This window comes from Tauraco erythrolophus, chromosome W (assembly GCF_009769465.1).
Source record: "Tauraco erythrolophus isolate bTauEry1 chromosome W, bTauEry1.pri, whole genome shotgun sequence".
NCBI lineage: Eukaryota > Metazoa > Chordata > Aves > Musophagiformes > Musophagidae > Tauraco > Tauraco erythrolophus.
In genome coordinates, this window is record NC_141497.1 from 13719510 (window position 1) to 13733070 (window position 13561).

The 13561-nt window shown below is 43.4% G+C and overlaps 1 protein-coding gene across 1 annotated transcript in view; it reads right to left on the reverse strand.

Annotated features, from left to right (window-relative positions):
* The window catches only part of LOC147526224 (netrin receptor DCC-like), a 572075-nt gene that overhangs the window by 438246 nt on the left and 120268 nt on the right, over positions 1 to 13561 (reverse strand). Inside the window, 2 exon segments of the mRNA XM_086630103.1 lie at positions 675 to 811; positions 1441 to 1591. Coding sequence (XP_086486229.1) covers positions 675 to 811; positions 1441 to 1591 — 288 coding nt within the window.

The window sequence follows — 13561 nt, forward strand, 5'->3', positions numbered from 1 at the left end:
GAAATAGAACTGAACCCTCCATCACCAGTAATTCTCCATCACCAGTAATTATTATATTTTATTATGGCTTGATAAAAAGATTGTCATGGTTTGATGGGGGGGGATGTTCTGGTGGCAGGAGAGGGGCTTTGCTCCCTGTGACCTCCCTGGTTTTGGAACCGGGTTAGACTTGGTTCTGGCCACCAGATCGGACTGCCATCGCTGCTGAGGACTTCCACGAATTTAATTGGATTTTTGTTTGTTTGGTGAGGAGACACGAAATACATCGATTTTTCTTACCTTCACCATAAATACTGCTCATGACATTAAAAAAAAAAAAGGCAGTTACAAACTTGATTTTCAACCCATTGCGCTTGACATCGTGCACAACAAAGGCATCTAAAGTAATGACAAAAATAAGGCTTCAAGAAGGAGAAATAAAGAGGAAGGACCATGTACAGAAGGCAGTAGCAATTCACATCTGATTCCGTAAGATGTTCGGCAACGGGGCACAGCGGGCAGTATGCAAAAATTTCCAGAACTTGATTCCCACAGGTGTGAACACCCACTCGAAGCAGAGAAGGGACTTGTACAGTTTGTAATGGTTTGGACTTCTGAAAATTAAATCATTGTGGAAAAGGGAAGACTGAAAAATATCCTCAGAAAAGCACAGCGGGCATAGTTCAGGTACTCACCCATCACTGACAGCTCTGCAGAGCCACTGCCGTTCTCGTTTCTGTAGGTGACTACACACGTGTACGTGCCGGAATCGTTGTCAGTCACGTTTGATATGAGGAGGTTACTGCCAGCCAGCAGCGAATACTTTTTGGACCTGAAATATTGATAACACATATCCGCAGTGTGTTAAGATGCTATCTGTATCTAGAAAATCCACAGAGAGTAAATTATGCTGTAAGGAATTCTCAGCTGTGATTTGTGCTGTTAATAGCTTTACATTTCCATTTTAAATGCCAGCCAGATGACATTTATGATCAAATTCCACCCTCGGATTTGGTGCAGAGATAGAATCACAGAATGGTTTGGGTTGGAAGGGACCTCAAAGATCATGTAGTTCCAACCCACCTGCCATGGGCAGGGGCACCTTCCGCTAGACCAGGTTGCCCAAAGCCTCATCCAACCTGGCCTTGAACACTTCCAGGGATGGGGCAGCCACAACTTCTCTGGGCAACCTGGTCCAGTGCCTCAACACCCTCAACTTAAAAAAAATCTTCCTTATATCTAATCAAAATCTCCCTTCTTTCAAGTTTAAAGCCATTGCCCCTTAACAATGAGTTAGAGCAGCAAGTTAAGAGACGTGTCCAGTCTCATTATTATTTAGAAGGAAAATCGCATGGCCTCCAAGTCCACCCCACTGAATTTAAAATGTGACTCAGTAATTGCCTTTACTTTGCTCAAGGGAACGTAGCGTTAGAGTAGGCAAGTTGCAAAGGACTGAGCTACCTGATGGGGAGCACTTCATCTCCTCGCAGCCACGTGAAGGTGGGAGGGGGGTAGCCAGAAACGCAGCATTCCAAAACAGCATCCTTCCCTTCCATGACCACCACGTTTGACGGTCGCTGAAGGAAAAGCTGCTGTCTGTGCAAACCTGGATCTACGAGAGCAAGAGAGACAGTTATCATCCCTAAAAGAAAACCCAAAACAACCAACCATCAACAAAACAAAACAACATTCTTATTGTTAGGAACTGAGAATGTAAAACGACTGATCGATAACCGACCCAGGAGACCGTACCTTTCACAGACTCCTACTGATGGGAAAAATAGAAAACTCATAGTACAGACAAATGGCAATCTGAGAGCTGCTTCCAGGTTGGACCCAAGGGAGCAATTTGAAAGCAGAAAACTACCAGCTTTTGGGAAAGTGAGAAGGGACTGTTTATAGCCTGGTATTAAAGTCAGGTCCCGGAAAGCCACAGTCACAGCAAGAAAAGACAGAGATACACATAAGGTTAAGAGTGGTACTGGCTAAACTGAGGTGCGGAAACAGACTCCACAACTTGGAAAGTTGTAAAGTAGGTATGTTTATTGCAGCGCTGGGTGCACGGGGGATCGCTCCACCACAAACGTGCACACCCGCCGTAGCAGTTTTTCTTGTATTTATACAGACATACTCATCACCCCCTCCCCCAAAAGGGCAGTCTCTCCCTGGAGATCATTTCCATAGCCCCCGCCTCAGGATCCGCCTCAGGCTCCTCCTTGACACGCCTCCTGGTGGTCGTGGGCAGGGGTCTTTGGGATGAAGGCCGTAGGTCTTCCTTGCTGTGTGTTTTCACTTCTTCCCTAAAACTCTATAACTCTTGTTTTGGCTGGGCCTGTAGAGCCAAACCGTTTCCCTGGCCTTGAGTGGACATCTGGTTGTCTCCTACTTGTTATTGCTTGAAGACAAATGTTAGTTCTCGTTAGTCCTTATCTCTCCTCTTTGTCTGTTTTTCTCCCTATGGGTCATGAGTTACAACCTTGCCATCATTTATTTTGTCTCTCTTACAGGCCTTCTTTTCGAGTAGTTAGTGTTTCAAAGCAGGGATTAGTATTTGATAACTTCTAGCAATTCACAGAGCTATTTCACAGAGCTGTGTATTTCCCAGAGTCTTATGCCTATTCTTATACCTATCCATAGAAATAATAGCTAATATAGTCTTATGTAGTCTTATGCCTACTCCTATACCTATCCCCGTATCAGTCCCCCCTTTTCTATTGAATCAAGTAAATTCTTTTACTTGCCTAAGTTTCCCGATTGATATAACGCTTTGTGCATTGAAGAGACCCTTCGAAACACACACCAAATCCATACGTACAGCAGTGTTAGTAACAGCATCAAGGCAGCTGTAGCTATTAACAGTATTATAACAGGATGTATTAGATGATTGAAAAATCCTGACCATCCAAAAGTGCTTCCCACCATTTATGTTCTCCATCCTTCTCTACTCTCTTTTTACAATTTTCTTTATCTTGTTTGCATCATAATGAACTGTCACCAGAGTTTTCTGTCCGCTCTTTCTAATTTGCCCAGTATTTGCTATAAACCAGGATGCTGTAGCAATTTCTTTATCAAAGTTAGATTTGTTCCTATAGGTGTGGGTATTAACTCATAGATCAATGTATAGTCTGATTTTAGAATATGATGGGATGTGATGGGAGCAGAATAGTGGAAGTCACATCCCGTGATTCGAGTGAAATTACAGATGCAGAAGTTTGAATGATTTTTAGTGCCTACTTCCGTTTCTTCTACAAATATGGAGCTACATTTTGTTCGTAGACATGCACAACCTTTCCCTGCATATATTATGATTGTCTTTGAGCCAACATCAGGGCGAATTTCAAAATGACACACCTTTTGATCAGTATCAAGACAGATATCTTGTGCTCATAGGGTATTACTTTCACTTAGAAATCCTTGTTCTCACACAATGCAGGATTTTAGAGCTTGTCATCTGTCTCTTACCCTTTGGGCCCATGTTCTATGTTCGAAAGGATAAAGCAGGGTTCTAAAGCTATAATGGGATGGATCACAGTTTTTAGAACATTACAAATGGTTAGTACAAAGGCTGTAACTGTGTGCGTGGTGGGGCTACAAGTAAAATTTACCATATTCCACCAGGATTGAAGCTCTCTTTCTTTACTTGTGGCACCATCCCAGACTACCTTTTGGATTTCAGTGGGAAATATCCCTTCTTCTCCTTCTCTTATAATAGAGGCGATACTATAGTATCTGATTACATTCATAGTTGGGCCTGAACACAACTCAGGGCTAGTGAGATATTGGCTTGTAGCCCATCGATCACATCCACAATTATATTGTGGTCTCTTATGTTTGTTTGTTCCCAATCTGGTAAGATTTGTGATGCTAACCACTGGTGAGCTCCTAAAGTCAATAACGAGGATTGTAAGGGCCATTGCAGTTTTGACAGATCTCTAGTGACAGCGGCCAGCTTGTTCATTATTACTTCTGAGTCTATGGTACTCAGAACTCCCAACCCTGTTCCTAATAGCCCCGTCAGGTCTCTTGGTTTTTGTCTTTGAGAAATACCTTTCCTCTTTCTTAGCCAAGTAGCCCATCCTTCATAAAAGGTTTGTAAGAAAGGAGAACACAATGGTTGGATTTCTGATAGATTAATCTGCATTGATAACTCAACCCTTTTGAGAGACTATTCTGGGTTGAATAACACTTACTGCTGTCCTGTGTTTCTTATTACACATGGACCAATTTCATAAATTTTGGGTTCTAGCTTAGGTACTGGCATAGGTCGTGTGGTAGACTTATCTCTTTATGATGTGTAACTATCGCAGCGGGCATTGTTGTAACTGGCCCAGCGTTTATTTTAAATTTAAATGAAAGTCCAATAGCACTATTGGCTCAGAGACAAGCCACTTCAGTGGTTTTACACTAGTGTGAAATTATGCCAACAATCTAATTCTTTAGAAGCACATTATTTGTGGGAGTAATTGAGATAGTAATTTTGGTAATTTGGGATGCCTTTTTATGGGTGGGGCAATTAATAATTTGGCATCCTACTTTGATTTTTTTTTCTACATTTCCCTGAAGTTGGTGAATTCCCTTTGTATCCTTACTCCATTCTTGTTTTAAATATTCTTGATTTCCATACATAACCACAGTAGATAGATTTAAACCTTCTCGAGCAGAGTATTTCTCCATGGATCCAATATACCTACCAAGGCCACTCAGTGTCATTCTGGCTATAAGTGCTTTCCCACCCCTGAATTATAATTATGACTGTGAGAAAAGTAATTTCCCTGGTTGGACTTGCGTGACCTTCCATGGAGATCTATGGACTTTTTACTCTGGTGTGATGAATCCAGGCATTCTGTTCCTTGATCTTGATTGCTGTGTAGGAGGTGAGGAGTACTTGGAATGGTCCTTCCCATTGTGGTTCCAAAGTTCTTCCTGCAAGAGACTTGACATATACAAAATCTCCAGGTTGTATATTATGTACAGGTCCATCTAGACCTCTGCTCCGAGTTCCAAATGCATGTTTTTCAATTTCTCTGAGTTGTTTGCTTAATGCCACCATATAGGAAGTCATAATTTCTTCACCAATTTGTGAAGACACCCCCTTTTGTACTCCATAAGGCCGCCCATAGATTGGGGCCAAGCCAAATTAGTTTCCTGTCCCAATTTAACAATTTGTTGTTTAATCAAATGATTCATTTTCTCTACTTGGCCACTCAATTGTGGCCAATATGGAGTATGTAATTGCCAATCTATTCCTAGATGGTGACTAATTTGTTGCACTACCTCAGAGATGAAGTGTGGTTCCTCTGTCTGAGGATATTACTGCTGGGACTCCAAACCTGGGTATTATTTCTTGGAGTAATGCTTTGGTTATTTATCGAGCTTTAGCTGTTCTACATGGAAAGGTTTCTGGCCAGCCTGAAAAGGTATCCGTTAGTACAAGCAAATATTGATACCCCCCTTTTCTAGGAAGTTCCAAGAAATCAATTTGCCAATGTTGTCCTGGAGCATTCCCTTTCCCAATTTGGCCTATTTCTGGCTGTGCAATGGTCTTTGGACTAGTCTGGAGGCAGAGATCACATTGCTGAGTTACTTGTCTGACAGCGGTATACAGATTTTGAGCTACTATACTTTTGATAAGATATTTGTATAATGCTTCCACCCCACAATGGCCTTTCTTGTGTTCTTCTCGGGCTAATGGCCAAACCATATAAGAAGGAACTGTAAGTTTTTGTGTGGTGTCATGGCCCACCCATCCTCATTATATGATCCTTCTAGATCTGTAATGAGTTTACGGTCATCTTTTGTATATTCTGGCTTACCTTCTAAAGATATACATCCATTGGGGATTAGTGCCCCTTCTACCTGTATCTCTTTTCTAGCAGCCTGTTTTGCCTCTCTATCCACCAGTTCATTCCCTCTTTCCAATTCTGTGCTCTCCTTCTGGTGTGCCGATGTGCATAATTGCCACTTTTTCAGGAAGTTGTACTGCATTAAAAATTTTAAAGTCTCTCTGCATGCTTGATAGCTTTTCCTTCAGCTCTTTCTAGAGCTCGAGTCAGGGTTATGATTTCAGCTTTCTGTGCCAAGGTGTCAGTTGGTAATGGTCCCGATTCTATTACCTTTTCAGAAGTGGTGACGGCGTATCCCAAATGTCGCATTCCACTCATAACTGCTTCCGTCTGTGAACCAGTGTTCTACCCCCTTCATGGGGGCATCTTTGAAGTCAGCGCGGCTGGAGTGTGTTGCCTCAATTGTTTCGAGAAAGTCACGATTCACTCGTTCTCCAGTGTTCCCACTGAGAAATCAAGCTGGGTTAACAATGTTAGTAGTTATAATTTCAACATCATCCTGTTCGGCCATGATACCTCAGGAACCTCTGCGGGAGAGCCAATGTCCCCCTTTTGCTTCAAGGACCGTGGACACTGTGTGGGACACAAAAACAGTCATTTTCTGGCCTAAGGTAAACTTCCGGGCCTCTTGAATATTCAGGATGACTGCTGCCACTGCCCTCAGGCAGCTGGGCCATCCTTTTGCGGCAACATCCAGTTGTTTGGAAAAGTACGCCACAGCTCGTCTGCATGGTCCCAGGTCCCATGCCAGTATCCCTAATGCTATTCTCTGAGAAAAATGGTTTACTCACATCAGGAAGTCCCAATGCTGGCGCTGACACCAGGGCCTTTTTCAGCTGGTGGGATGCTCCGTATCCCATTGGAGGTATTTTGGCTGGATGTTACTAAAGAATACAGCGGTTTAACAAGCAAGTCATAGTTGTATATCCAGAGCCGACACCACCCCATCATTCCTAAGAAAGTTCGTAGCTCTTTCACAGTCTGTGGTTGGGGGGTCTGGCATATGGCTTCTTTCCGGGCTTGACCCAGGAAATGCTGACCAGCACTGATTTCATACCCAGGATTTGTAACTTGTTGCAATGTTGTTTGTGCCTTTCTCTGAGAAACCCGGTACCCCTGGAACCCAAGAAAATTTAGTAAACTTACAGTCCAGATGACACAGGATTCTCTCGTCTTAGTCGCGGTAAGGAGGTCGTCTACATATTGTAATACTTTTCTTTCTTCTTGTGGTGGTTCCCATGACTCTAGGTCTTTTGCTGGCTGGTTTCTGAAAATCGTAGGGCTGTTCTTAAAACCTTGTGGCAATACCGTCCAGGTGAGCTGGGTCTTTCGACCACTCTTGGGATTTTCCCATTCAAAAGTAAAGATTTTCTGACTGGCTTCATGGAGAGGGAGGCAAAAGAAGGCATCTTTTAAATCTAAAACTGTAAACCAAGTCAAATCAGGAGTCAGAGTGGTTAACAGGGTATATGGATTAGCAACCACAGTGTATTGATCCTCTGCTATTTTGTTTCTATGATTTCTTTTACCACTGGCTGGACATTTGTGGCACATCCTGGTACATCAGTTGCCCAAACTTCTGGATACACCCGGTCAGTGATTTCCGTGTCGATTTTTCCTTCTGTGGGAATATTAACTAAAAGCAAGCTCATTATTTGTACATACTGATGATCATTTACCTCCAGAGTAATTTCACCTTTCTTGAATTTTATCGTGGCTCCCAATTGTTCTAATAGATCTCTTCCCAACAGGGCTTTTGGGGAGTTTGGCATATACAAGAATTTATGAATGCCCACTTGCTTACCCAGTTTATATTTTAAAAATTCAAAAAGTAAGCCTTTTCACTCTGGCCAGTTGCTCCTTTTACTACAATGTAATAATTTCCTAAAGGCATTAAGGCTTGATTTAAAACGGAGTATGTTGCCACTGTATTTAGGAAAAATTCTATTTCCTTTTGTTCCTCCCCTAGCCTCATAGTGATCTTTTGCAAGATCCTTGGCAGTTTTTATGACTAATTGTTTCTTTGTCTCAGTTAACATTCTAGCAATAATTGCATATCATTCCAATCAGGGTTGCGCTGCTTTATTATGAATCTAAGATTTTGGGTGGTGCTTACTGTATCGCTGCGATATTCCTGAGCAGCTGTCTTCCATTCCCTTAAATCATTATAGGAAAATGGTACCTTAATTCTTATTGTCCCACTATCCGGTCCTACTACTTCCCGGAGGGGTGCCTGCAGAATTGGTGCTGTTGGCTGCTCTGCTGCCGCCAGCCGTTTTTTCTTAGTGCGGGAGGATATCGGGCTGTCTGGAGGAGTAGGGGTCTCGTTTGAGTCCTCATTTTGCTCCTGAGACTGAGGGGGAGGCTTGAAAATATCAGTTAGATCTTGTTCTGTGCCCTGGCGGGTTTTACTTTTTCTAGTACACCTTTGTCCAATGCTGCAGACTGAGCAGCAGCTTTTTAATTTATTTTTGTTTTCCCTCTTGTTTTCCTTTTCTAATGCAAGGACTATAGGATCTCGTGGAGGCATTAGTCTGCAATCTCTCTGTCATTCAGGGTTATTTCGGAGAACAAAGAGCATATCTGCGTATTTAACTTTATCCCATTTTTCTTCCCTTCTTAGGAACAACACATTAATTGTAAAAGCGTGTCATAGTTTAGTGTTCCACCCTCACTGGGCCATTTAGCTTCATTTTCTAGCTTATAAAGCAGCCACCATTGGTTACAATATTTGATTAGTTTCTTTGTATTCTCTGTGCCTCCTTGTCCCACTATATCTTTCCAGTGTGTTAATATACAACCCAAAGGGGATTTTTCATAAGGTTTACTTTTTCCTCCCCCCATTTCACTTACTTTCCCTTTACTCCATTTCTCCCTTTTAACTGCACCTTAATATTCTGTCTGATGCTCATGTGAATAATAATAATACAATTTTTAGTTTGTCACTCGCTTTGTCTGTCTCCGGCTGTTTCCCTCGTGGGAGAACTGAACCACGGATTCAGACTCTGCACTCGCTTTGTGCACAACTACACGTCTCACCCACTCACACGTACGCTTTTACGGTATCACACGCTTCACTCGTCTCCGGCCGCTCTCCTCACGGAGAACACGGGACCATGGATCAGAACGGCACACTTGCTCCGCAGCCAGGCTGCGTCTCACTCACTTAAACACTCACTCAGTGATTAATCACAAAATCACACGTTTCAGGGCTAGCCTGGCAAACTTATACAAACATTAAAAGGCCTTATTACATGCGCTGATGTTAGACGATATAAACTTTGAATGGTATAAACTTTACGAAATACACAGTACCAGATTTTGCAATAGATAACAGTATATAGAGATTTCAAATCGTCCCCATTGCTTTCTGACACCTCTCACCCTTTTCAGGGTATAGGGCCAGGTGCGGCTGGAACGAAATGTCTTCTCTTGTTACTTACACAAAACACAGAACGACAGGAACAAAAGAACATATAACAGAGCAGATAACAGACAATTACCGATCCAGCTATTACCCCTTCTGCAGCTGCTAATATTCCATAAGCCATATGACTGTGAGGTTGCGCTACTTACCCACCCCTCTGGGTCAGACTCAGTGTTCGGGCGCCCAAGTGAAATGCCAAAACGGCGCCTCGCCATTCAGGGAAGTAGCGAAAGCCTCTGAGTTTGCTTGATCTGCTCGCAAGATCGCTAGCGGCCTGCCAGTCCCTGGTTCTTGCTGGCCCAGTCTCCGGATCTGGATTCCAGCTCACCAGTCCCTGGTCTCAGTCTCTGGTTCTTGCTGGCACAGATTCCAGCTCACCAGTCTCTGTTTTCAGTCTCTGGATCTTGCTGGCACAGATTCCAGCTCACCAGTCTCTGATCCTCTAAGGCAGCAAACTCCCCAGGGCCCTCCTTACCGCAGGGCACCCTGCCCTGCCCGGGGACAAGGCTGCACGCCGGACGTCTCCGCGCGATTTACCAGCAGCCCCATACGCCGGACGTCTCCGGCCATTCTTACCTGAACATACCGTTTGTCCGCGGCTCAGGAAGTCCTTGTCTGCCTCTGGGTAATCGGCTGAGGAGAGGAGGCTCCTCCGAGGAAAGTTCTCGGGGCGCGCCTAGGGGCGTCCGCTCCGCAGTCGGTTCCACAGTCGAGCAGAGAGTCTCCTGCCTGGCTCGCCAAAACTGAGGTGCGGAAACAGACTCCACAACTTGGAAAGTTGTAAAGTAGGTATGTTTATTGCAGCGCTGGGTGCACGGGGGATCGCTCCACCACAAACGTGCACACCCGCCGTAGCAGTTTTTCTTGTATTTATACAGACATACTCATCACCCCCTCCCCCAAAAGGGCAGTCTCTCCCTGGAGATCATTTCCATAGCCCCCGCCTCAGGATCCGCCTCAGGCTCCTCCTTGACACGCCTCCTGGTGGTCGTGGGCAGGGGTCTTTGGGATGAAGGCCGTAGGTCTTCCTTGCTGTGTGTTTTCACTTCTTCCCTAAAACTCTATAACTCTTGTTTTGGCTGGGCCTGTAGAGCCAAACCGTTTCCCTGGCCTTGAGTGGACATCTGGTTGTCTCCTACTTGTTATTGCTTGAAGACAAATGTTAGTTCTCGTTAGTCCTTATCTCTCCTCTTTGTCTGTTTTTCTCCCTATGGGTCATGAGTTACAACCTTGCCATCATTTATTTTGTCTCTCTTACAGGCCTTCTTTTCGAGTAGTTAGTGTTTCAAAGCAGGGATTAGTATTTGATAACTTCTAGCAATTCACAGAGCTATTTCACAGAGCTGTGTATTTCCCAGAGTCTTATGCCTATTCTTATACCTATCCATAGAAATAATAGCTAATATAGTCTTATGTAGTCTTATGCCTACTCCTATACCTATCCCCGTATCATAACGACACTATTTTGGAGTTGTAAGAGGGAAGTTCATAAATATGGCAGGTGAGAGAAGAGAAGAAAAGCTTCAAGTTAGGAAAACAAAGAGTGTGAATAATGCAATAACTTGAAAAATCTGGAGTGAAAAGGAAGGAGTAGAAAGGTTAGTGCCCCAGATTTTCCTTTGCCTGTCCACATGGACACCCTGCATGTGGGCAACTGAGTCACGCTCATGGTACCTACTTTAGGATGAGCTAAAACTCTGGCTCTGATTGCCACGGTTGGATCACCACCGACCAGGGGACAACTCATGCTCCAGTGACAAAATGGTCTCCAATCCCACTCATTGTGCCTGAAATCATAGAAGGGTTTGGGTTGGAAGGGACCTCAAAGATCTAGTTCCAAACCCCCTGCCATGGGCAGGGACACCCTTCACTACACCAGGTTGCTCAAAGTCTCATCCAACCTGGCCTTGAACACTTCCAGGGATGGGGCAGCCACAACTTCTCTGGGCAACCTGGTCCAGTACTTCAACACCCTGAGATTCAAGAAGTTCTTCCTTGGATCTAATCAAAATCTCTCCTCTTTCATTTTAAAGCCATTGCCCTTGTCCTGTCACTACACGCCCTTGTCAAAAGCCTCTCTCCAGCTTTTCTATAGCCCCTTTAGGTACTGGAAGGCTGCTGGAAGGTCTCCCCAGAGCCTTCTCTTCTCCAGGCTGAACAACCCCAACTCTCTCAGTCTGTCTCCATAGCAGAGGTGTCTCCAGCCCTCTCATCATCTTCATGGCCTCCTTTGGACCTGCTCCAACAGCTCCACGTCCTTCTTGTGTTGGGGGCCCCAGAGCTGAAGGCAGCAATGCGGGGGGGGGTCTCAGGAGAGCAGAGTAGAGGGGCAGCATCCCCTCCCTTGACCTGTTGGCCACGCAAACAGAACCATACGCCAAGGACATCAGTTGGGTTGGTTTGCTTTTTAATGAGTCTGTTCCTTCTCTTGAAAATGACTTCATTTTCTTATCACAGATGTTGAAACAAATGTGCTGGACTGCAGCCATTAAACATTACTCCTTGTTTCCTGACACAAACATAAAAATTACATAATATAAATGAATATTCCCACCAAATTAACAACTACAAGATCTTCCAGGATCAGCTCCAAGTAATTAGCTGGTTCTCCCATACAAGTAGAAAAAAAAACGTAACTAGCTGCGTGCATTTCTTATGGATTTACAATAACAGTATATTTAAACTTCTTACTGTAACCAGATGGACAGGCTATTTCCAGCCATCAGTAATGCAACTGATGCAGAAGTTATCACAGACAACTCAATCACTTCAATCTGTGAAGACATCTTGGCTGATAACAGTGATGCCTTTGGCCTGTGAATCGCGTAGTACCTCTTGCAACGACCACAAATACACATATCATAGAATGGGTTGGGTTGGAAGGGACCTCAAAGATTATCCAGTTCCAATCCCCCTGCCATGGGCAGGGACACCCTCCACTAGATCAGGTTGCTCAAAGCCTCATCCAACCTGGCCTTGAACACTTCCAGGGATGGGGCATCCACAGCTTCTCTGAGCAACCTGTGCCAATGCCTCGACAACTTTCTATATATTAATGTTTAAGAATGAATAGATATACCTAAACTCAATTACAAAGCAGTGAGCTGTAAGAACTTATTTGCCCCCAACAAAAACCTTATTTCATATTTAGCATTTTTCTTGAGCACACAAAGTGCAATAACGAGGTACAGCTATACACGTATTTTCCACGCTCGTTACATCGATGGCATATAGCTGAAATTCAAAACCACAAACAGGATCTGTGAATGTGTATGTGATTTCAGCAGTCCCCATTATGCTGATATCTGAGAATATCACGTTATTTGCAAAAATATATATAGATATCTTCACAAAGCCTTATTAAAAGTCATTTTATCTCCTTTTTACAGATGGTTAATGGAGTAATTGACATATTTTGTGACATAACTAAGGACATATATGTATTCTATAGCAGGGAAAGACCCTGAACTCTATTTTTTTCTCATTCTTATGTTAAAGGAAGAGCTTCCTTTCAAAAAAGTCACATTTTACCGGCACACTTCATAGCAATCCCTGATTGTTCCCTTAAGGAATCCTCAGATTTGCGTCAACACGCATTGATAAGAGTTGAGGATGTATTTACTCTCACGCCAAATTGGTCTCAAGCACGTAGAACTCCATTTATTTCCACCTTCTGAGGAAAACAAAGTTGCAAGGGATTCACTGGGATTCAGTGCTCGAAGAGAAAAACGTTACTGCAGTATTTTAGATCCAGCAGATATTGAAAAAAAAAAGAAGCTTTTATAAAACCACGTTGCATCCTGTTGTACGGCCTCTTCCCGCGCTCCACTGCTTTGTGCTAAACTGTGTTTCTAAGTGGTGTTCAATCAACAAAAGACTCCCATGGTCTCACACCCATTAAAATTTTTCTAAACCTCTTTAGGTAATATTGTACTTTGCCGGTACAATTTGATTTTTTTTTTTTTTTTATTGCAGCAGTTTTTATATTGTAAATCTCCCAACTGAGCTGCCTTTAATGTGACACTGATGTGACAGACTATCTCTAAGTGTTCGTAGGCACATTTCTACATTCGATTAAAAGAGATACAGATTTATACCAAATAAAACCCCATTTTGCTCTCTGCTGTCAGTGAGGAAAGGGCAGCGAAATTCCACAGCCTCATCTCCCCATCATGCCTAGAGGCTGAAAACTTAATCCCAATGAAAAAGGAAGGGTTATGTGTGAACGGCGATAACAAAATCCATCATTAAACCGATACCAATCTCTCAATATACAGAAGGCATTAAAATGTAGAACCACAACACAGTTACT